The sequence below is a fragment of the Rattus norvegicus genome, chromosome 1 (genome assembly GCF_036323735.1).
Source record: "Rattus norvegicus strain BN/NHsdMcwi chromosome 1, GRCr8, whole genome shotgun sequence".
Lineage (NCBI taxonomy): Eukaryota > Metazoa > Chordata > Mammalia > Rodentia > Muridae > Rattus > Rattus norvegicus.
This window is the reverse complement of record NC_086019.1, coordinates 43,570,220-43,593,240: the sequence shown is the minus strand read 5'-3', so window position 1 is coordinate 43,593,240 and position 23,021 is coordinate 43,570,220. Positions and strand designations below refer to the sequence as shown.

The following is a 23,021-nucleotide window of genomic DNA, read 5'->3' as shown; positions in this document are numbered from 1 at the left end:
AGAGTGCTATTGGCTGTCTTCTACCAGAGACACAGCTACAAAATTTGCCAACCAAAATAGGGAGCCAGCCCCATTGCTTAAACATATAGGGAGAAAAAATCTTAAGGATGTCACTAGAAGAAAATGCAAACATATTTCGCACTGAATGGCTTGGGTAAAGTAGTAGACCCTTACGGGATGCTGTTTGAAGCCTTGTACTGTGTAGAGCTGATTACAAAATAAAAAGTCTTTAGCCCATTCTTGGTTACCTTCTTGCTAGTGCACCAACTGGCCAGTGTACTACAGTTTTGGAAAATACTGTGAAGCTCTTGTCAACAGTTGTGTTTATGTTGGATGTTTGTTCTGGGAATGCTAAAGTTTTACTTTAAATTGGATAGCATTTTATCAGTTAAGTCTCCTGGCTTGAATAGCAACTCTCTGTTGGGGTTGTTTTGCCTTGGTGTTCCTAAATTTACAGCTTCATTTACATATGCTGACTTTTTTTAATTGGATATTTTATTTATTTATTTATTTATTTATTTATTTATTTACATTTCAAATGTTATCCCCTTTCTGGGTTTTTCCTCTGCAAATCCCCTATCCTGACCCCCCTTACCCTGCTTCTATGAGGGTGCTTTCCTACCTACTCCTGCCTCACAGCCCTAGCATTCCTGTACACTGGGGCATCAAGCCTTCACAGGACCAAGGGCCTCCCCTCCCATTGATTCCAGATAAAGCCCTTTCAGCTACCTGGTCCTTCCCCTAACTCCTCCATTGGAGTCCCCGAGCTGAGTCCAATGATTGGCTTTGAGCATCCACATCTGTATTGTCAGGATCTGGCAGAGCCTCACAGGAGACAGCTGTATTAGGCTCCTGTCAGCAAGCACTTCTTGGCATCAACAATATTGTCTGTATGTCGGATGGATCCCCAGGTGGGGCAGTCTCTGGATGGCCTTTCCTTCAGTCTCTGCTCCACTCTTTGCTCCTGTAGTTCCTTTAGACAGGAACAATTCTGGGTTAAAATTTTGGAGATAGGTGGGTGGCCCCATCCCTCAACACGGAGGGGGAATGCCTAACCTCTGGATATGGTTTTTAAAAAAAACTACATTTGAATGATACTTCTCAGGAATGATTTCATGAAACATTCAGGGTCCAACAATACTTTTCCAGAAACCTCACTGGTCTCCTTCATTTCCCAAGATTCTTAGTTACCTGTCGTATTGAATGATGGATACACTATTAGAAAGAAGTTACTGAGAACAATCGAGGATGGGAAAAAAAATCCAAGACTAACATCACTAAAATCACCTTTCACCCTAACAATGTCTTTCCCTTCCCCAGAAATAAAGAACCAGACATATGTAAATATTATGTAAATGAGCATATATTCTCTCTTTCATGGCTGAGACAGATCATAGCCGGCAGAATCCCTAACAGCTAGCCGTTCCCTAAAGAACTCTACACCACAGATTTTAGACATTCTTTTTTTTTTTTCCGGGACTGGGGACCGAACCCAGGACCTTGCGCTTCCTAGGTAAGCGCTCTACCACTGAGTCAAATCCCCAACCCTGATTTTAGACATTCTTGTCTAAGTTCATACAACGAAGCCGAGTTTAGCCACAGCTTGAGCCCACTCTTGCTGAACTTGAAGACATCTCCTTAAATACCCAAGTTGTCTCCCAAATGCCTTCCGAGCATCTGGGTCTAAATGCTGAAGCATCAGGTCTCTGTGTCTGTCGCTGTTTACACTGTAGCTCATGCAAAAGCAGTTACTTGGGTTTTTGTTTGCTGTGGCTTGGGTTCTGTATTCTCTTCCTTCCTCGGGTTAGTTTTGCAGGTTTCTCCTCAAATCAACCTCCAGCTCTTTGAACAAACGTTTACTGAGGCAGCATGAATGCCCTGAACCTGGCCAGACCTTTGTTTCCCCATTGAGAAAGCGTGTTGTTGTTTTTGTTTTCTTTCTTTCTTTTAATCACAGCCACAAAATTAGGACTGATTTTCAGAACAAAACCAACCTGATTGGCACAGACTTCGCAAATCTTGTCTCTTGGGAAATTACACATTTAGAGCAAAACAAAATCTGCCTGAAAAGGTCTTATTTTAGGGTCAGCATTAGAAGAGGCCTCAACTTCAAGAAAATCAGAGGATTGTTTCTCACCTTGAAGGCAAAGCACTTTTGAAAGCTGGGGAAAATTATACCTAGTCATTTTAAATTGTCATTGAAAAGCTCAGAAGTGATTTCACTCCTATATGTCTCTCTGGTGTTTCTGGAAGAAAAACCACAAGAGTTTCTTTAAAATCCCTAGAGAAGGGCTGACAAGATGGCTCAGCAGGTAAAGATGCTTGCTGCCAAGCCAACCATCCAGAGTTCAATCTCCAGGACCCTCCTATTATTGTTCTGCTAAATGGACACAGTGTTAAAGCAGCTCCTAATGACTTACCATTATCCATTATACCCATAGATTAGGGTCTCTCTCAACCCTCCCTAGAGAAGCTTCTATTTGCAGTAGATGGCAGTTAACCCAGACTGGTCAAGCTGCAGAGAATAAGAGACCATGGAATGTTCAACCTCAAACAGGACATCTACATTACAGCCTCTCCTCCCAAAGCTCAGAAATCGTTTAGGAAGAGGGGGATAAAGCTTGTAAGAACCAGAAGCAGTGGGTAACTACAAGGACACAGTGGGCTTCCCAGACATGGCAGTACAGTTGCACATATGAAATCATGGTGGTTGTACTTACAGTGTGCACCAGACCTACACTGGAGCCCATACCCTACATGGGCATAAAATCCCACCCCTCGCTGAGGAGCTGTTCACATTTGGTGGTTTGTGGGAAAAAGGAGAGTCCATTTTCTTTAAGAATGTGACCCCTGGTAGATCAATAACCATCCAGAGGGTGATCAGACATCCAAGAGTATATGGGTAATACAAATTGGACTTGATGAGAGAGAGACAGAGACAGAGACAAAGACAGAGAGACAGAGAGAGAGAGACAGAGACAGAAACAGAGACAGAGACAAAGACAGAGAAAGACAGAGACACAGAGAGAGACAGAGACACAGAGAGAGAACAGGAAGTTGTGCAGTACAGAAGGGCATGTAGATTTGGGAGAAGATGGGACAGGGAAGTGACTGCAGTCCAAACGTATTGTACAAAATTCTCAAAGAAGTTATTAACAAAGAAAAATGGGACATCCGGTTTATAAATCAGATCTTACTTGATAATAAAAAGCAAAGGCTGACCTATGCTGCCACAAAAAGGGCCCTTGAAAACATCATGATGCAAAACAAGACACACTAAAGGGCCGTGGAGTATAATGTTCCACTTCATAGTAAAGTTCAAACCAGGACTGCACAGAAACAAAAAGAGATATTCTAAATTAGCGGCTGCGCAGCTCTGTCCATTTTGCACATTTCACGGGTAGATTTTTCGTTACCTGAAATGCATCTTGACAAAACTGAACAATAGTGTTTAGAAGTATTACCCACCTTGACCGCATACCCTCTTCACACTCATCCTGAGAAAACACAAAGATGTGACAAGTGAGTGGGGTTGAAAGAAAAAGAAGTAACAATGGCTACTTTTAAATTCATAAATATCTACGGTCTGGAACAAACAGTGGTCTGAGCATGTATCTCTCTGAGACAATCTGTAGTAAGAGAAAGAACGTATCCATGGCTCGCCTCCCACAGCACATTTGCCTACTCAGTGATTCATTCATTAAACACCCCGCTTCCTCCTCGAAGCAATGTGTTGTGTAGATAACTAGAGTAATGCAAGAAATGGTACAACCAGCCTAAGATGTCCTAGCTGGCCTAGAAAACCAATGGCAAACATCTCTTTAGCCCCTTCCCATTATTTGCCATTGCTGTGGCAAGACATATATATATATATATATGGGGCTGGAGAGGTGGCTCAGCGGTTAGAGCACTGACTGTTCTTCCAGAGGTCACGAATTCAAATCCCAGCAACCACATGGTGGCTTTCAGCCATCTGAATGAGATCTGATGCCCTCTTCCAGTGCATCTGCAGACAGTGACAGTGTACTTATATACATAAAATAAATAAATAAATCTTTAAAAAAAAGAAATATATATATACATACATATATATAATCTTTTAAATTTGGTATTTATTGCCAACTTGATTGCATTTGGAATTTATTAAGAACCTCGGGGTGGGTCTAGAAAGACATTTCCATGAAGGAAAAGCTGAGGAGAAAAGCCTGTCTCCAGCATGAGGAGTGCCTATAGTACCCCAGATCTAAAGAGATGTGAGGGCAAGACAAGGCTGTTTTTGCCTACTCTAATTTTGCCCTTTGCTAATGAGTGCATCTGCACTGCTACCCCCACCACCACCGCTGCCACCACCACCAGTGCCAAGCTCTTCAAAGCTTTTGAGTCCAGCTTTTTTGGCCTTCCAACACATACTAAAAATCAGTCACTCTTCCAGAGTCCTCCAGGCCTCCAGCACCAAATTTGGTACTGTTGAGACATCCAGCTTTGTGAATTGAAAAGTTCACAATGGGACCCTAGCCTCACTGGAATGCAGACAACCTCTGCTAGAGTAACCAGCACTTCCTCCATAAGCCGATCTAGTAAATCTCTTCCCATAACACTATTCCTTCTCTCTCAGCTCTGTTCCTCTAACTGACCACTGTGACTGCACAACAACCCAATAGTAGCTGTGTTTTGCAGATAAGACCTCTGAATCTAAACAAAACAAAACAAAACAAACAAAACAAAACTTGTCCAGAGCTACCCAGCCAGCAAAAACAGAGCCAAGATCTGTTTCAAGAACCTTTAGAATCCAGAGTCTAGAATTTGTGCTCTTAAGCCCTCTCTCCCCTCCCTTAGTTCCAGTGTTTAAAGTAGTAATTACAACACATTGTTTTTTCTCATATCATTAAGATTGTGTGTGTGTGTGTGTGTGTGTGTGTGTGTGCATGCATGTACTCCATACAAAAAAAGGTGTTAGAGCTCTGAAGTTAAGAGTTACAGGGGGTTATGAGCTGTCCAGTGTGGGTGCTGGGAACCAAACTTCCTTCACTGGGAAGAGCTGAATCTGTTCTTGATCACTGACCTTTTATGTTTTTTTAATCCAAGTTAAAGTTCATATAGTCACCTAATGTGTACCTTTCTTCACTGAAGACTTATGAGCAGACTCAGTAAGAATGACCCACCTGCTGTGTACACACATCCATTTCTTCACCACATCTGATAAAATCACAATCACTACTGCATGGTGGCTCCCATAGGGATCTGTACCCTGTGCTTTGATATAAAATAGCCCCGAGGAATTAACATCTGACTTTTAGACTACAAACACAAAATATAAACTAACCTTTAAAGAAAATTGTTGAAACCCCGTATAAAAACAATTTGATTATTGTCATAGGGACAATTTAATCATTCCTTTGATTAGCTATATCTAAAATTATAAGCAAACCACAAATCTAAAAATAAAATAAACATTTAAGTTCAACCAATATTTGTTTGACTTAAATGGTTCTTTTCTTTTTAAATGCCAAAAAATAAGGAAAGGTATATATGTGTATATGTGTATCTCTCTCTCTCTCTCTCTCTCTCTCTCTCTCTGTCTCTCTCTCTGTGTGTGTGTGTGTGTGTGTGTGTGTGTGTGTGTGTGTGTGTGTGGTGTGTTTTACTGATGTTTGAAGTCAGGGCTTCATGAACACTAGGCAGGCACTGAGATCCACCCCCAGGCTCATTGTTCCCTGTAGGTCTGATATGCTTTCCCCTGAATTGAGCAATATTTTCCAAGAGCAGGATAAAATTATTCAATAACACAACAGTTATTGATCCCCTTGTATTTTTAGGTCTGCAACTTTCACTAACAACAGCACTCTGTTTAAAAGGAAGGTGGAGGCTGGTAGAATTCATGCAGGAATCTATCTAAGGTTACCACAAGAAGGATGTCTGGGAAAAAAACGCAAAGTATTGAGTTAGAAAGGGTCAGCAAACAGTGAAAACCATAAATTGGAAAGTAGAAGCCATAAGCTAAAAATACCTCTAATAATTTAGTGAATTGAGGAAAGTGCTCTCAGTCAATCTAGAAAACCTAGAAAGAAAAAAGAAGGAAGGAAGGAAGGAAGGAAGGAAGGAGGGAGGGAGGGAGGGAGGGAGGAAGGGAGGGAGGGAGGGAGGAGAAGATGGGTGGATGGATAGAAATTCATTCTGACTAGCCACATACATACTACAGATATCCATCTTAAAGAGACACCCAGTCTCTTCCACTAAACGCTAATACTCCCTACCACTTTTTTAAATCTGTGTGTGACATGCCATGTATACATGTTCATGTGTGTAGTGTGTGAAGGTCAGGGGTAGAAGTTGGGTGTCTTCATCTATCACTTTCCACATAATTGGTTTTGAGACAGTCTTACTTTTTGCTGCTATGATAAAATACCATGGCTAAAAGCAGCCTATACATGAAATGTTGATTTTGACCTGTGCTTTCTGGGAGTTAGAGCCCATAGGTCAAGGATGACATGGCATCACGTGAGTAGAGCTGGAAGAAGAGGGCCGCTGTCTCCACCCACAAGCAGGAACCAGAGAGCTGAAGTGCACTCATGACCTCTCAAAGGGCCACAGCCCATTATGCGTTTCCTACATATTCTAAAGTTTTCATAACCTCCCCAAACAGTATCATCTACAGGGACCCAGTTTTTAAGTAAATGAGGGGCATCTCTCATCCAAGCCACCACAATATCTCTCAATGAACCTGAAGTGCCCCAGCCCAGCAACACTGGCTGTCCATAATGTTCTCCAAATCCAAGTGTCTCCATCTCTCCAGCATGGGGTTTACTGACTTGCATCACCATGCGTGCCTAGCTTTTCCCACAGATACTGGAGCTCCACACTCAAGCCCTCCTGCTGTCACAGCTGTTTACTGACAGAACCATTTCTGCAGCACCTTAAGCACAATTTAACATTTATCTTTGTCTTCTGTTCCCAACCAGTGAGATCTGAAGACAGAAATCACACAATCTTCAACATCTAACACTGTCATTCATTCATTCATTCATTCATTCATTCATTCATGGATATAATACTATCAAACACCTCTATAAGCAATGTTCTATTCTAGGAGCAATTACCATCAGTGAACAAACCATGCGTTTACTCTATAAATGACTGGCTATCCTGACTGTGATTTTAGTGTGCTGAAATCAATGTATACACAAAATGTTACTTAAGCCTCATAATTTTGACCCCCTTCTAGAGAAAAAAAATCTGGGGCAGAAAAAGTTTAAGCAGTTTTTGGTTTTGTTTGTTTGTTTGTTTGTTTGTTTGTTTTTAAGAAACAGTAGGAACAAGACATGAGTGTGAGCAGGCCAACTCCTGAAATAGTTCATTGCCGGTTCTCCCTGTGTGCTATCACACGCACGCTGCTGAACTTATCCACGTGGATTACTACCAGTCTAGTATCAAAAGCCAAGACAGGAGTGATGGCAAACAGAATTCTCTATTCTCTTCGTAGGCTTGAGGGTTGGTACAGCTCAGGAAAGCCAACAAAGAAGCCACTCAAATCATTAAAAATAAGACTCAGAAGATGGGGAGATGGCTCAGTTCATAAAGTGCTGGTTGCACAATCATAAGGACCTGAGTTTGGATTGGCAGCACCCAGACAAAAAGCAGGAAGTAGCAGCCTAACCTTGTTAGCCTCACGGAGGTAGGGACAGAAGGATCCCCAGAGCTTGCTGACCAGCTAGCCTAACTGAATTCATTGTGAACTCTCACACAACATGAGACATTGCCCTCAAAATAATAAGGTAGGGGTCCATAAAGAAAGACACCAGATGGGGGCTGGGGATTTAGCTCAGTGGTAGAGCGCTTACCTAGGAAGCGCAAGGCCCTGGGTTCGGACCCCAGCTCCGGAAAAAAAAAAAAAAAAAAAAAAGAAAGACACCAGATGGGGTTGGGGATTTAGCTCAGCGGTAGAGTGCTTGCCTAGCAAGTGCAAGGCCCTGGGTTCGGTCCCCAGCTCCGAAAAAAAAGAAAAAGAAAAAAAAAGAAAGACACCAGATGTCAACTTCTGGCCTATACATACATGCGCGTGCGCACGCACACACGCACACGCACACAATAAAAAGTGGTTTAATCTGTGCCCTTGGAAAATGCAGTCAGGATGGGTCAGGAATTGAAAGTCTGCCTCAGTTACATATTAAATTTGTGGGAAGCTTTGGCATAAAAACAACAACAAAAATAATAATAATAACAATAACCCTAACCCTTCCCATGCTAAAAAATTAACAATACTATGTTGTTAGCCTGTATGAGGTCACAGGTGGCGAGAGAGCTATAAAACAAATGAGAAATACTGTGCCAAAAAGATAAGCAGAAGAGTGCAGAAAAGGACTTGATTAGTTCTATTTTTAAACGAGAGGACTGCAGGATGGGAAACGTCTAAGCCTTGCGAAGGAGATGGAAGAGAAAGGAGGACGAGACAGAAGTCAGGTGGAGGACTAGACAGATGCAGAGATGGCAAGAACTGGCATGGGAGGAAGATGGTGTGAGGCAGAGTATGGGAGTGGACCTTGCTGTGGGTCTTTGGGAAAACGCCGAGACTGGACATGCGCAGTCTCATGAAGGTCAGCCGCGGAGCCAGCCCCACCCACGCGCCTCTCCAAAGGCTCCTGCTGGCTGAGAGATTGGCTCGGCCACCAGCTGCAGCCCTATCTACGCTGACGACCGTCACAGGTGGCCGCAGAAAGTAGTGCTACGAAAGGCTGCTTCTAAAGCATGGGTGGTCTTCAAACAGGGCAACAGCCTTGACGTTGTTTTTAATAAAGCCTGGATGGAGGTCAAGGGGACACGTTCAAATGCTAAAAATGTGTCTAAGTAGAAATGTTATATTTTCTGTGAATTAAACAGAAAATGGAGCATTGTGGTCAGCACAAACATGCACACATAGACGAAAGCATGTCAGAAACAAGTCCTCAACATTTGCTTAGTTTTAAAAAATATTACAGAAAATAGTTACCAAAAATAATTGAGGAAGGGCTAAGAAGATACCTCCATCAATAAATGCCTTTCACACAGGCATGAAGTCCTGAGTTCAGTTTGCCAGCCTTCTAAAACATGTACAAGAGTGCCTCTCAGTAACAACACAGAGGGCAAGGAGAAAGAGCTGGAGCCTGGAGCTGTCCAGCCAATCTAGCCAACTGGTGAGTTCCTGCCTCAGCGAGAAACCTTGTGTCAAAAATAAAATGGAGAATGAGGGAGGACGTAACAAACACCAGTTTCTGGTCTCCATGTATAAACACATACACACACACACACACACACACACACACACACACACTCATATACACATACACACATATACACATTCACACACATATATACATATATGCACTCATACTCATATACACACATTCATATTCATACACACACATTCAAGTATACACACATACACACACATGCACTCATAAACACACTCATCATACATATATATACACACATGCATATACACACTCATACACACATACATATATATACACACAGTCATAGACACATACATACACATTCATATACACACATACACACACTAATATACATACACAAACATTCATACACAGAGACACTCATACATACAAAATTTAAATAGAGAATAAAAGTAGACTCACGGACAGACCTTGAGAGATTTCAATGAGACTCTGAGGTAGACACTTGAAGAAACCACTGAGGAGACAGACAGAGGAGATGAGTGTGGATATAAACCAGCAGGTAGCTGAACCGAAGACAGAATATAGAGGAGATTCACCCTGGACTTAAAGGCACGATGACTCTGTAGAGGGGTAACTAACCATGTGGATGGCAAAGAATAGTTTGAGTGGGTTAAGCAAGTTACTAGCTAGTGAGGGAAGGGGCAAAAGCTATGATTTAGGCATTTAATAATAAATAATAAGAGACCGGGAGGGAAAAAACAGACTTTTTTTTTACAAGAATTAGACTTAGAATCTCTTCATGTTCATAAAAGGGAGGGAGGGAGAGAGGGAGGGAGGGCGGAGGCAGGGTGGGAAGGTGGGACACAGAAGAAAAACAAAACATACCCAGTACCCAGTACAAGTAAAAGTCCCCTTGTAAGGAACTCACACTTCCTTCACACTTTAAAAAGCCAAATCTGATTGACCTCAACAGCACCCACAAGATGCCACTCTCATGAATAGCCCCTGCAATTGTTTGGCGCTTCCCCTTTGTTCCTTCAATTGAGGAAGTAGGCACCTGCACTGTTATCTCTCTCACTGTCACCTCTGTTTCAACTATTAGAAATCACTTTACCACCTTTAAATCTCCAACAGTCTAAGTGCATACAATATGCTGTGTGTACTCAACCCCTATTACCCCTCTTGTCTCTTCCCACTCCTCCCCTCCCCTTCTTCTTCCCGAGTGCCCTGCCTACTTTCATGCTGTTTGCTTGTTTATTTTGGTTTGTTTTGTGTGTTCAGAACTGCACTGTACAGAAGATATCCAGAAGTCAGTGATGCACAGCACTCCTCCCGATACTCCAGTTCTGACCAGCTTTGTGCCGCCTCCTCCACAACATGCCCTGAGCCTTGAAGGGGATGATACAGTTGTTCTGATTATTATAGTGGACCCTCAGTGGTCACTTCTCAACGACTTATGAAGGTATTTGCCCCAATCTCTTAGCTCTCCAGTCAGTAAAATCTGCTCAGTGAAGCCCTTTCTCATGATTACAAGAGTTCCATTGCCTTCAGAGACTAGAAATTACATGCTGGGTGCTAAACACTGGGCTCATTTTTAAGTCAGTCGGACCAGAGGTAAGCAAAGTTTCCATAATTCCTTCTTTACCCAACATTTAATCACCAACAACACTCAAGACAATATAAAACCAATCGGACATTTCATCTTAATCACAGTGCCCAGCCTCAGCTGCTCTTCATGACCCCTTCATGCCTTTAAAACCAGTACCACTTCGGTGACTCTTACACATTACCAAGTACAGCTGCAGCACGAGGTACAACCTTGGCGATCTCTGGAGCACAGCTTCTTTGTGCTCTCAGAAACACTTCCCAGAAGATTTCACCTCAGTGATGCTGATCTCTTAGCTCCAGCTAACCAGCATCAATTCTCCCCGTAGTCTCCTTCTCCTCTTGAACATAAAGCCAGAGACACATGGCTGAACCTGCTGAGTTCTGCTGCTTGAAGAAACTGTAACATGGCCCCCTTGTTCTATTACATTATCACCAGCTTCCTCTTTTCTTTCTTTCTTTCTTTTTTTGTGATTAATTTTATTCTTTTTTTTTAACTTGAGTATTTCTTATTTACATTTCGAGTGTTATTCCCTTTGCCGGTTTACAGGCCAACATCCCCCTAACCCCTCCCCCTCCCCTTCTTTATGGGTGTTCCCCTCCCCATACATCCCGTAATGCCGCCCTCCCCCCAACAATCACATTCAGTCTTAGCAGGACCCAGGGCTTCCCCTTACACTGGTGATCTTACTAGGATATTCAATGCTACCTATGAGGTCAGAGTTCAGGGTCAGTCCATGTATAGTCTTTAGGTAGTGGCTTAGTCCCTGGAAGCTCTGGTTGCTTGGCATTGATGTTCATATGGGGTCTCCAGCCCCTTCAAGTTCTCCAGTTCTTTCTCTGATTCCTTCAACAGGGGTCCTGTTCTCAGATTAGTGGTTTGCTGCTGGCATTTGCCTATGAATTTGCTGTATTCTGGCTGTGTCGCTCAGGAGCGATCTACATCTGGTTCCTGTCTGCCTCCACTTCTTTGCTTCATCCATCTTGTCTAATTGGATGGCTGTATATGTGTGGGCCACATGTGGGGCAGGCTCTGAATGGGTGTTCCTTCTGTCTCTGTTTCAATCTTTGCCTCTCTATTCCCTGCCAAGGGTATTCTTGTTCCCCTTTTAAAGAAGGAGTGAAGCATTCACATTTTGATCAGCCGTCTTGAGTTTCATGTGTTCTAGGCATCTAGGGTAATTCAAGCATTTGGGCTAATAGCCACTTATCAATGAGTGCATACCATGTGTATTTCTCTGTGATTGGGATATCTCACTCAGGATGATATTTTCCAGTTCCAAACATTTGCCTACGAATTTCATAAAGTCATTGTTTTTGATAGCTGAGTAATATTCCATTGTGTAGATGTACCACATTTTCTGTATCCATTCCTCTGTTGAAGGGCATCTGGGTTCTTTCCAGCTTCTGGCTATTATAAATAAGGCTGCGATGAACATAGTAGAGCACGTGTCTTTTTTATATGTTGGGGCATCTTTTGGGTATATGCCCAAGAGAGGTATAGCTGGGTCCTCAGGTAGTTCAATGTCCAATTTTCTGAGGAACCTCCAGACTGATTTCCAGAATGGTTGTACCAGTCTGCAATCCCACCAACAATGGAGGAGTGTTCCTCTTTCTCCGCATCCTCGCCAGCATCTGCTGTCACCTGAGTTTTTGATCTTAGCCATTCTGACTGATGTGAGGTGAAATCTCAGGGTTGTTTTGATTTGCATTTCCCTTATGACTAAAGATGTTGAACATTTCTTTAGGTGTTTCTCAGCCATTCGGCATTCCTCAGCTGTGAATTCTTTGTTTAGCTCTGAACCCCATTTTTAATAGGGTTATTTGTCTCCCTGCGGTCTAACTTCTTGAGTTCTTTGTATATTTTGGACATAAGGCCTCTATCTGTTGTAGGATTGGTAAAGATCTTTTCCCAATCTGTTGGTTGCCGTTTTGTCCTAACCACAGTGTCCTTTGCCTTACAGAAGCTTTGCAGTTTTATGAGATCCCATTTGTCGATTCTTGATCTTAGAGCATAAGCCATTGGTGTTTTGTTCAGGAAATTTTTCCAGTGCCCATGTGTTCGAGATGCTGCCCTAGTTTTTCTTCTATTAGTTTGAGTGTACCTGGTTTGATGTGGAGGTCCTTGATCCACTTGAACTTAAGCTTTGTACAGGGTGATAAGCATGGATCGATCTGCATTCTTCTACATGTTGACTTCCAGTTGAACCACCACCATTTACTGAAAATGCTATCTTTTTTCCATTTGATGGTTTTGGCTCCTTTGTCAAAAATCAAGTGCCCATAGGTGTGTGGGTTCATTTCTGGGTCTTAAATTCTGTTCCATTGGTCTATCTGTCTCTGTACCAATACCACGCAGTTTTTATCACTATTGCTCTGTAATACTGCTTGAGTTCAGGGATAGTGATTCCCCCTGAAGTCATTTTATTGTTGAGGATAGTTTTAGCTATCCTGGGTTTTTTGTTATTCCAGATGAATTTGCAAATTGTTCTGTCTAACTCTTTGAGGAAATGGATTGGTATTTTGATGGGGATTGCATTGAATCTGTAGTTTGCTTTTGGTAAAATGGCCATTTTTACTATATTAATCCTGCCAATCCATGAGCATGGGAGATCTTCCCATCTTCTGAGGTCTTCTTCAATTTCTTTCTTCAGAGTCTTGAAGTTCTTATTGTACAGATCTTTTACTTACTTGGTTAAAGTCACACCGAGGTACTTTATATTATTTGGGTCTATTATGAAGGGTGTCGTTCCCCTAATTTCTTTCTCGGCTTGTTTCTCTTTTGTGTAGAGGAAGGCTACTAATTTATTTGAGTTAATTTTATACCCAGCCACTTTGCTGAAGTTGTCTCTCAGCTTTAGTAGTTCTCTGGTGGAACTTTTGGGATCACTTAACTATACTATCATATCATCTGCAAATAGTGATATTTTTACTTCTTCTTTCCCGATCTGTATCCCCTTGACCTCCTTTTGTTGTCTGATTGCTCTGGCTAGAACTTCAAGAACTATATTGAATAAGTAGGGAGAGAGTGGGCAGCCTTGTCTAGTCCCTGATTTTAGTGGGATTGCTTCAAGTTTCTCTCCATTTAGTTTAATGTTAGCAACTGGTTTGCTGTATATGGCTTTTACTATGTTTAGGTATGGGCCTTGAATTCCTATTCTTTCCAGGACTTTTATCATGAACGGGTGTTGAATTTTGTCAAATGCTTTCTCAGCATCTAATGAAATGATCATGTGGTTTTGTTCTTTCAGTTTCTTTATATAATGGATCACGTTGATGGTTTTCCGTATATTAAACCATCCCTGCATGCCTGGGATGAAGCCTACTTGATCATGGTGGATGATTGTTTTGATGTACTCTTGGATTCGGTTTGCCAAAATATTATTGAGTATTTTTGCGTCGATATTCATAAGGGAAATTGGTCTGAAGTTCTCTTTCTTTAATGGGTCTTTGTGTGGTTTAGGTATAAGAGTAATTGTGGCTTCATAGAAGGAATTCGGTAGTGATCCATCTGTTTCAATTTTGTGGAATAGTTTGGATAATATTGGTATGAGGTCTTCTATGAAGGTCTGATAGAATTCTGCACTAAACCCGTCTGGACCTGGGCTCTTTTTGGTTGGGAGACCTTTAATGACTGCTTCTATTTCCTTAAGAGTTATGGGGTTGTTTAACTGGTTTATCTGTTCCTGATTTAACTTCGGTACCTGGTATCTGTCTAGGAAATTGTCCATTTCCTGAAGATTTTCAAGTTTTGTTGATTATAGGCTTTTATAGTAAGATCTGATGATTTTTTTAATTTCCTCTGAATCTGTAGTTATGTCTCCCTTTTCATTTCTGATTTTGTTCATTTGAACACACTCTCTGTGTCCTCTCATTTGTCTGGCTAAGGGTTTATGCATCTTGTTGATTTTCTCAAAGAACCAACTTTTGGTTCTGTTGATTCTTTCTATGGTCCTTTTTGTTTCTACTTGGTTGATTTCAGCTCTGAGTTTGATTATTTCCTGCCTTCTATTCCTCCTGGGTGTATTTGCTTCTTTTTGTTCTAGAGCTTTTAGGTGTGCTGTCAAGCTGCTGACATATGCTCTTTCCTGTTTCTTTCTGCAGGCACTCAGCGCTATGAGTTTTCCTCTTAGCACCGTTTTCATTGTGCCCCATAAATTTGGGTATGTTGTACCTTCATTTTCATTAAATTCTAAAAAGTCTTTAATTTCTTCCTTCATTTCTTCCTTGACCAGGTTATCATTGAGTAGAGCATTGTTCAATTTCTACGTATATGTGGGCATTCTTCCCTTATTATTATTGAAGACCAGTTTTAGGCCGTGGTGGTCTGATAGCACGCATGGGATTATGTCTATCTTTCTGTACCTGTTGAGGCCCATTTTTTGACCAATTATATGGTCAATTTTGGAGAAAGTACCATGAGGAGCTGAGAAGAAGGTATATCCTTTTGCTTTAGGATAGAATGTTCTATAAATATCTGTTAAGTCCATTTGGCTCATGACTTCTCTTAGTCTGTCTACGTCTCTCTTTAATTACTGTTTCCATGATCTGTCCATTGATGAGAGTGGGGTGTTGAAATCTCCTACTATTATTGTGTGAGGTGCAATGTGTGTTTTGAGCTTTAGTAAGGTTTCTTTTACGTATGTAGGTGCCCTTGTATTTGGGGCATAGATATTTAGGATTGAGAATTCATCTTGGTGGATTTTTCCTTTGATGAATATGAAGTGTCCTTTCTTAACTTTTTTGATGACTTTTAGTTGAAAATTGATTTTATCTGATATTAGAATGGCTACTCCAGCTTGCTTCTTCTGACCATTTGCTTGGAAAGTTGTTTTCCAGCCTTTCACTCTGAGGTAGTGTCTGTCTTTGTCTCTGAGGTGTGTTTCCTGTAGGCAGCAGAATGCAGGGTCCCCGTTGCGTATCCAGTTTGTTAATCTATGTCTTTTTATTGGGGAGTTGAGGCCATTGATGTTGAGAGATATTAAGGAATAGTGATTATTGCTTCCTGTTATATTCATATTTGAATATGAGGTTATGTTTGTGTGCTTTTCTTCTCTTTGTTTTGTTGCCAAGACGATTAGTTTCTTGCTTCTTCTAGGGTGTAGCTTGCCTCCTTATGTTGGGCTTTACCATTTATTATCCTTTGTAGTGCTGGATTTGTAGAAAGATATTGTGTAAATTTGGTTTTGTCATGGAATATCTTGGTTTCTCCATCTATGTTAATTGAGAGTTTTGCAGGATACAGTAACCTGGGCTGGCATTTGTGTTCTCTTAGGGTCTGTATGACATCTGTCCAGGATCTTCTGGCTTTCATAGTCTCTGGCGAAAAGTCTGGTGTGATTCTGATAAGTCTGCCTTTATATGTTACTTTACCTTTTTCCCTTACTGCTTTTAATATTCTTTTTTTATTTTGTGCATTTGGTGTTTTGACTATTATGTGACGGGAGGTGTTTCTTTTTTGGTCCAATCTTTTTGGAGTTCTGTAGGCTTCTTGTATGCTTATGGGTATCTCTTTCTTTAGGTTAGTGAAGTTTTCTTCTATGATTTTGTTGATGATATTTACTGGTCCTTTGAGCTGGGAGTCTTCACTCTCTTCTATACCTATTATCCTTAGGTTTGATCTTCTCATTGAGTCCTGGTTTTCCTGTATGTTTTGGACCAGTAGCTATTTCCGCTTTGCATTATATTTGACAGTTGAGTCAATGATTTCTATGGAATCTTCTGCTCCTGAGATTCTCTCTTCTATCTCTTGTATTCTGTTGCTGATGCCTGTATCTACAGCTCCTTGTCTCTTCTTTTTTTTTTCTACATCCAGGGTTGTTTCCATGTGTTCTTTCTTGATTGCTTCTATTTCCATTTTTAATTCCTTCAACTGTATGATTGTGTTTTCCTGGAATTCTTTCAGGGATTTTTGTGATTCCTCTCTGTAGGCTTCTACTTGTTTATTTATGTTTTCCTGTGTTTCTCTAAGGGAGTTCTTCACATCTTTCTTGAAGTCCTCCAGCATCATGATCAAATATGATTTTGAAACTAGATCTTGCTTTTCTGGTGTGTTTGGATATTCAGTGTTTGCTTTGGTGGGAGAATTGGGCTCCGATGATGCCATGTAGTCTTGGTTTCTGTTGCTTGGATTCCTGCGTTTGCCTCTCGCCATCAGATTATCTCTAGTGTTACTTTGTTCTTCTATTTCTGACAGTGGCTAGACTGTCCTTTAATCCTGTGTGTCAGGGGTGCTGTAGACCTGTTTTCCTGTTTTCTTTCAGCCAGTTATGGGAACAGAGTGTTCTGCTTTCAGGCGTGTAATTTTTCCTATCTACAGGTCTTCAGCTGTTCCTGTAGGCCTGTGTCCTGAGTTCACTGGCAGGTCACTTGGAGTAGGAAGGTTTGTCTTACCTGTGGTCCCGAGGCTCAAGTTTGCTCGTGGGGTGTTGCTTACAAGCTCTCCATGGTGGCAGCAACCAGGAAGATCTGCGCCACCCTTTCCGGGAGCTTCCGTGCACCAGGGTTCCAGATGGCGTTTGGTGTTTTCCTCTGGCGTCAGAGATGTGGGCAGAGTGCAGTCTTTTCTGGTTTCCCAGGCGTGTCTGCCTCTCTGAAGGTCTAGCTCTCCCTCCCACGGGATTTGGGTGCAGAGAACTGTTCATCAGGTCGGTCCCTTCAGGTTCCGGCGGTGTCCAGCTTCCTCTTTTCTAACTCCTTCACTGCCTAAGCTTGGCTGTCCTGGATCTTGCTATGTAGATTGACCTTGAATTTAGAGATCTGCATGCCTGTCTCCTGGGACTAAAGGTTTGTACTAAGTTGATTGGAGCTGACTTAGCTGGGTGGGGTCTTGCCCCAAGGTCATTACTCCCTTAATTCAATTTAATATCCTTGAACACAGGATTCAGCTCCACTTCACTTCCTGGTGTCCCTTTAATACTTGAACCACATATTTTGTATTTTTCCTTTCTCAACTTTCCTGTTTTCATTAAAATGCTCTTCATGAGACTTAACCAAAGAACAGAGTCTATGATGGATGTTTCTGAGACTTCCTTTATCAACGCAATTAACTCTTCAGACAAGGGCAAAAAGCAGCCACATTCTTCACCAAAATACCACAAAAGCAGTCTTTACAGCACAAACTGAAATTCTTCTCCTCTGAAACCTCTTGGACCAGGTCTGCACACTTCAAATCACTCTCAGTAACAAAGACTTCTGCATTCCTTCTAAGGTAGCCCCATTAAGCCCCATTTAAAGCATTCTACTGCTTTCCAAATCCAAAGTCCCAACATCTACATTCTTCCAAACAAAAGCATAGTCAGACCTATCACAGCAATACCCAAATCCATGGTACCAAATTCTGTCTTAGGGTCTTCTTGCTGTGAACACATGACTGATGTAAGTTTTATAAAGGACAACATTTAATTGGGACAGGCTTACAGGTTCAGAGGTTCAGTCCATTATCATCAAGGCGGGAGCATGGCAGCATCCAGGCAGGCATGGTGCAGGAGGAGTTAAGTTCTACATCTTCACCCAAAGGAAGCCAGGAACAGACTGAGCCTCCTAAGGCAGCTAGGAGGAGGGTCTCCAAGCCCACACCCTACAGTGACACACTTCCTCCAACAAGGCCACACCTTCTAATAATGCCAGTCCCTGGGTCAAGCATATGCAAACCATCACAGTCGATATCTGTGCTTTTAAGGTTTAGTATAAATAGAAAAGGTTTGTGTCTTTTATTTGGGAACTAACTTATCTAAGGTAGGGTAGAAACACCCCCCCAATAATGTTTGTTATAACGATACATATAGCAGTATAGCAGAACTGTCAGATGTTGCCTCCTAACAGACATCCTTGAATGATATAAAGGTGGAAGTTACTTCCCCTCACTTCTTATGTTCCTGATATTAAACAAATAAAAAGTGCAATTTGAGGTGAATGGAACCAGAAGCCAGATTGCCAGGAACCAAATGAATGCTGCTACTTACCATGTATTACACGGCCTCTTTCTGTACCTACCACTCTGTGCCTCTTCCCTACCCATAAGAAAGGGACAGTGTTACTACCCCACAATGTGAGTTCAGTGAACTGACAGACACACAGCCTAGAATATAAGATGGTTGTTGCACATGTGGCAGGCAAACACACACGTATGCGTGCACATGTATGCGTGCTCACACGTGCACGTGTGTGTGCGCGCACACACACACACACACACACACACACACACACACACAAACAACTATATCTTCTTTTAAGAATTAAAAGAAAGCAAATATATAAGATTTAGGAGACAGTGAATGAAAATAAATGCAGCAGACCATTTAAGCCAAAACTAGTCAAAATGTAGGAAGTGCCCCCAGTTGATACATCCATAACAACCCATACACCTAAAGCTCAGGAAACATCACATGGGGGGAGGGGGCAGAGATGGAAAGATTGTAAGAGCCAAAGCAGCATCTCCTGTAAGATTATATTGTCTGTATATGATGGGGAAGCTGGACCGTGAAATATCAACAATACAGTTTCCTAGACAAGACCTGGGAACTGACCATGAGGGAAACCTCACAGGAAAGAACCGCAGACAATCAGTGACTGCTGAAAGAGAGACTCAGCCTTCCCTAGGGATGAGTGCACAAAGTGGTCAGTCCTGAACGTATACACACAAAGAATATTAACCAGAATTAGCAAATCGTCATTATGTGTTCATTTTTTAATAGACACATTCATATGAGTAACGATAACATTTAAAAAAGAGAGAATGAATTTGAGAGGGGAGATATCACAAGACAGTCCGGAAGGAGGGGGGAAGTGATATAAATACATTATACATTTATAAAAATGATTTCATTAAAAGCTCCAAGTGATCTAATCGTCTCATATAGATAGCTTAATATAAAATAAGAAAAGCCTAGGAAAACCCCACACAGAGAAGAGACTTTGAATCTTACCTTCCAGGAGGGAGACATTCTGTTTGGACATCTGATTTCAAATTAAAAAATCAAGGCACATTTTTCTACTAAATTGGGTGTGGGGGGGGGACAGGTACTGCAAAAAATATATACCTATCTAGAGATATTCTGTGGTTGACAAGAGCAAAACTTTTACCAAGCTGTGGGAGACTGGTGATCAAACCCTTCCCTCTTTAATGAGAGATCTGTTGCTAGGATTCCAGTGCCTCCAAAATCTGCAGGACAACAGGCAACTGATGAGACAAGCTTGGCAAGAGAGAATCGCAGACCCAGAGGACCACAACAATGCATTATGCTAAGAAACCTGGTCCAGAACTGGAAAAAAAATAACCTGTTGTTGTGAGATCGCTTGTATAAGTCATCAGCTATCCCCAATTAACAAAGCTGCGAAGACAGACTCTTGTTCAAATGAAAAAATAGCCAAATAGAATATACTCACAGTTGGCTATAAAATATTTTATTTTAAAATTTTTTGTTAAATCATCTAATAATCCATTAGGTTCTAGACTGCCTTTTGTCTGATACTTTGTTTTAGTTGTTTAGAGATTGTGTGTGTGTGTGTGTGTGTGTGTGTGTGTGTGTGTGTGTGTGTGTGTGTGTGTGTGTGTAAAGCAAGCTTCCAAAAAAAATTTTCAGTGAGTGACCTCTAACCTTCCCACTGGGTGGCAGCGGTCCTTTTCCCCTGCAAGACACGAGGTCCCCATCCAGAAGAGCAGCAAGTGGAGTCTTGTTCATTAGGAGACGGCCAGGTCCTTTGAAAGCTCAGTAGTCCTGGTAGAACAGCCAAGCTAGCAAAACCTCCAAAGGCAGCTCAAGAAAATGCCACGCTGTGACCCTCAGCTCACAGCTGCCAGCCGGCCTGGGTACATGGCAAGGATGGTGGAACCTGAGATCGGACTCTTCCCCATTCCTTTCTCTGCACCTCTCTCGTATTGAGAACTCCTACCCATTTTCTCACAAGCCAGTGACTGTCCAAGGACACCCGGGGAGAAACTTCATTATTTAAACATCATTTTATCTTTCTTAAAGGAACCCTGCATTCCAAAGTAACTTCTCAGTCATCTGGCAAATTAAAACCCTCACTGGTGAGGTTGCTGTATTTCTCGGTGATAAAAAACTTGCCCAGCATAGGTTATGCCTTAGGTTCAATGCCCAGCCCTGGGGTATAAATCAACACTCCCATTTCTGTACTGACATGAGCTGAGATGTTGCAAACAAACGGATCTGCTTCATGACCTACATAGAAAGCAGGAAATGGACTGAATTGTCCCATTATTTAAAAGGAGGGAGTGCACAGTCCAATTATCCCAAATGAGAATATAATCAATGGCAATCCTGGAAAGAAATCACTGGATAGGGAGCAGGAGCATCTGATGAAGGACAGGAGACCTGTGGCCCTTAAGAGAGAGCTCTGCTCATGATCTGAGCACCCAGAGAGTCTAGCGGGGAGGAGAAGGAATCCTAACACTTGGAAAATAGGATTCATCTCATTGTCCTTCTATTTGTTTTCTGTCCCTTTTTTTTTTTTCCGGAACTGAGGACCAAGCCCAGGGCCTTGCGCTTGCTAGGCAAGCACTCTACCACTGAGCTAAATCCCCAACCACCCTTTTTGTTTTTTCAATGCTGAGGTAGAAAGGCGGGCCTTGCCTGAACTAGATAAGCGCTTTACTACTCTGCTATATCCCTGGTTCTCAGTTTATTTTTTCTCTTAATAAAGTGAACATGGGATGGTTTGCAGTGCTAATGGTGAAGGGTTTGGGAAACCAAAGAAAGACGACTCATATTCCCATTCTAGCACTCGTGTAGTGAGGATCTTCGCAGCTATAACATGAGAGCAATACCAATCTAATAAAAATGCTAAGAGAGGGAAAGGGCGGCACAGATCTTCCTGGTTGCTGCCGCCGCGGAGAGCTCGTAAGCAGCACCCCACGAGCAAACTTGAGCCTCGGGACCACAGGTAAGACCAACTTTTCTGCTGCAAGAGACCTGCCTGGTGAACTCAGGACACACAGAGGCAAAATTCCTCTAGGACCAGGCACTTCTGGTGTTTACCTGGAGTCCCAAACCCGAGGGTCCCGGCGGCTCTCTGCTCCCAAACCCCGTGGGAGAGAGACCTCACCGCCTGGACAGGTGGGCACTCCTGAGACTGCAGAGCGGAAGAGACCACCAACACTGCCCACCCCTGCCCACATCCCTGGCCCAAGAGGAAACTGTATACGGCCTCTGGGTCCCCGTAGAGGAGGGTCCAGGAGCAGCAGATCCACTGCGTCTGAGACACCGCCAGAACTGGAAGGGACTGACCGGATAAACATTTCTCTGCACCCAAATCCCGTGGGAGGGAGAGCTAAACCTTCAGAGAGGCAGACACGCCTGGGAAACCAGAAGAGACTGCACTCTGCACACATCTCTGATGCCAGAGGAAAACACCAAACACCATCTGGAACCCTGGTGCACGGAAGCTCCCAGAAAGGGCAGCACAGATCTTCCTGGTTACTGCCACCACAGAGCTCATAAGCAACACCCCACAAGCAAACTTGAGCCTCAGAACCACAGGTAAGACCAACTTTTCTGCTGCAAGTGACCTGCCTGGTGAACTCAAGACACAAGCCCACAGGAACAGCTGAAGACCTGTAGAGAGGAAAAACTACATGCCCGAAAGCAAAACACTCTGTCCCCATAACTGGCTGAAAGAAAACAGGAAAACAGGTCTACAGCACTCCTGACACACAGGCTTATAGGACAGCCTAGCCACTGTCAGAAGTAGCAGAACAAAGTAACACTAGAGATAATCTGATGGCGAGAGGCAAGCGCAGGAACCCAAGCAACAGAAACCAAGACTACATGGCATCATCGGAGTCCAATTCTCCCACCAAAGCAAACACAGAATATACAAACACACCAGAAAAGCAAGATCTAGTTTCAAAATCATATTTGATCATGATGCTGGAGGACTTCAAGAAAGACGTGAAGAACTCCCTCAGAGAACAAGTAGAAGCCTACAGAGAGGAATCGCAAAAATGCCTGAAAGAATTCCAAGAAAACATAAATAAACAAGTGGAAGCCCATAGAGAGGACTCACAAAAATCCCTGAAAGAATTCCAGGAAAACATAAATAAACAAGTAGAAGCCTACAGAGAGGAATCACAAAAATCCCTGAAAGAATTCCAGGAAAACACAATCAAACAGTTGAAGGAACTAAAAATGGAAATAGAGGCAATCAAGAAAGAACACATGGAAACAACCCTGGATATAGAAAACAAAAAGAAGAGACAAGGAGCTGTAGATATGAGCTTCACCA

General features: G+C 42.3%; 1 protein-coding gene across 6 annotated transcripts in view; it reads right to left on the bottom strand.

Annotated features, from left to right (window-relative positions):
* The window catches only part of Esr1 (estrogen receptor 1), a 392,770-nt gene that overhangs the window by 311,214 nt on the left and 58,535 nt on the right, over window positions 1-23,021 (bottom strand). For 5 of the 6 annotated variants that reach the window (XM_039101049.2, XM_017588797.3, XM_039101051.2 and 2 more), the window contains exon 2: window positions 3,469-3,497. The exons of the other annotated variant lie outside the window; for it this stretch is intronic. In XM_039101049.2, coding sequence (XP_038956977.1) covers window positions 3,469-3,496 — 28 coding nt within the window. In that variant the 5' untranslated portion in view covers window position 3,497. The remainder of the gene's footprint in view (window positions 1-3,468; window positions 3,498-23,021) is intronic. 6 annotated transcript variants of the gene reach the window in all.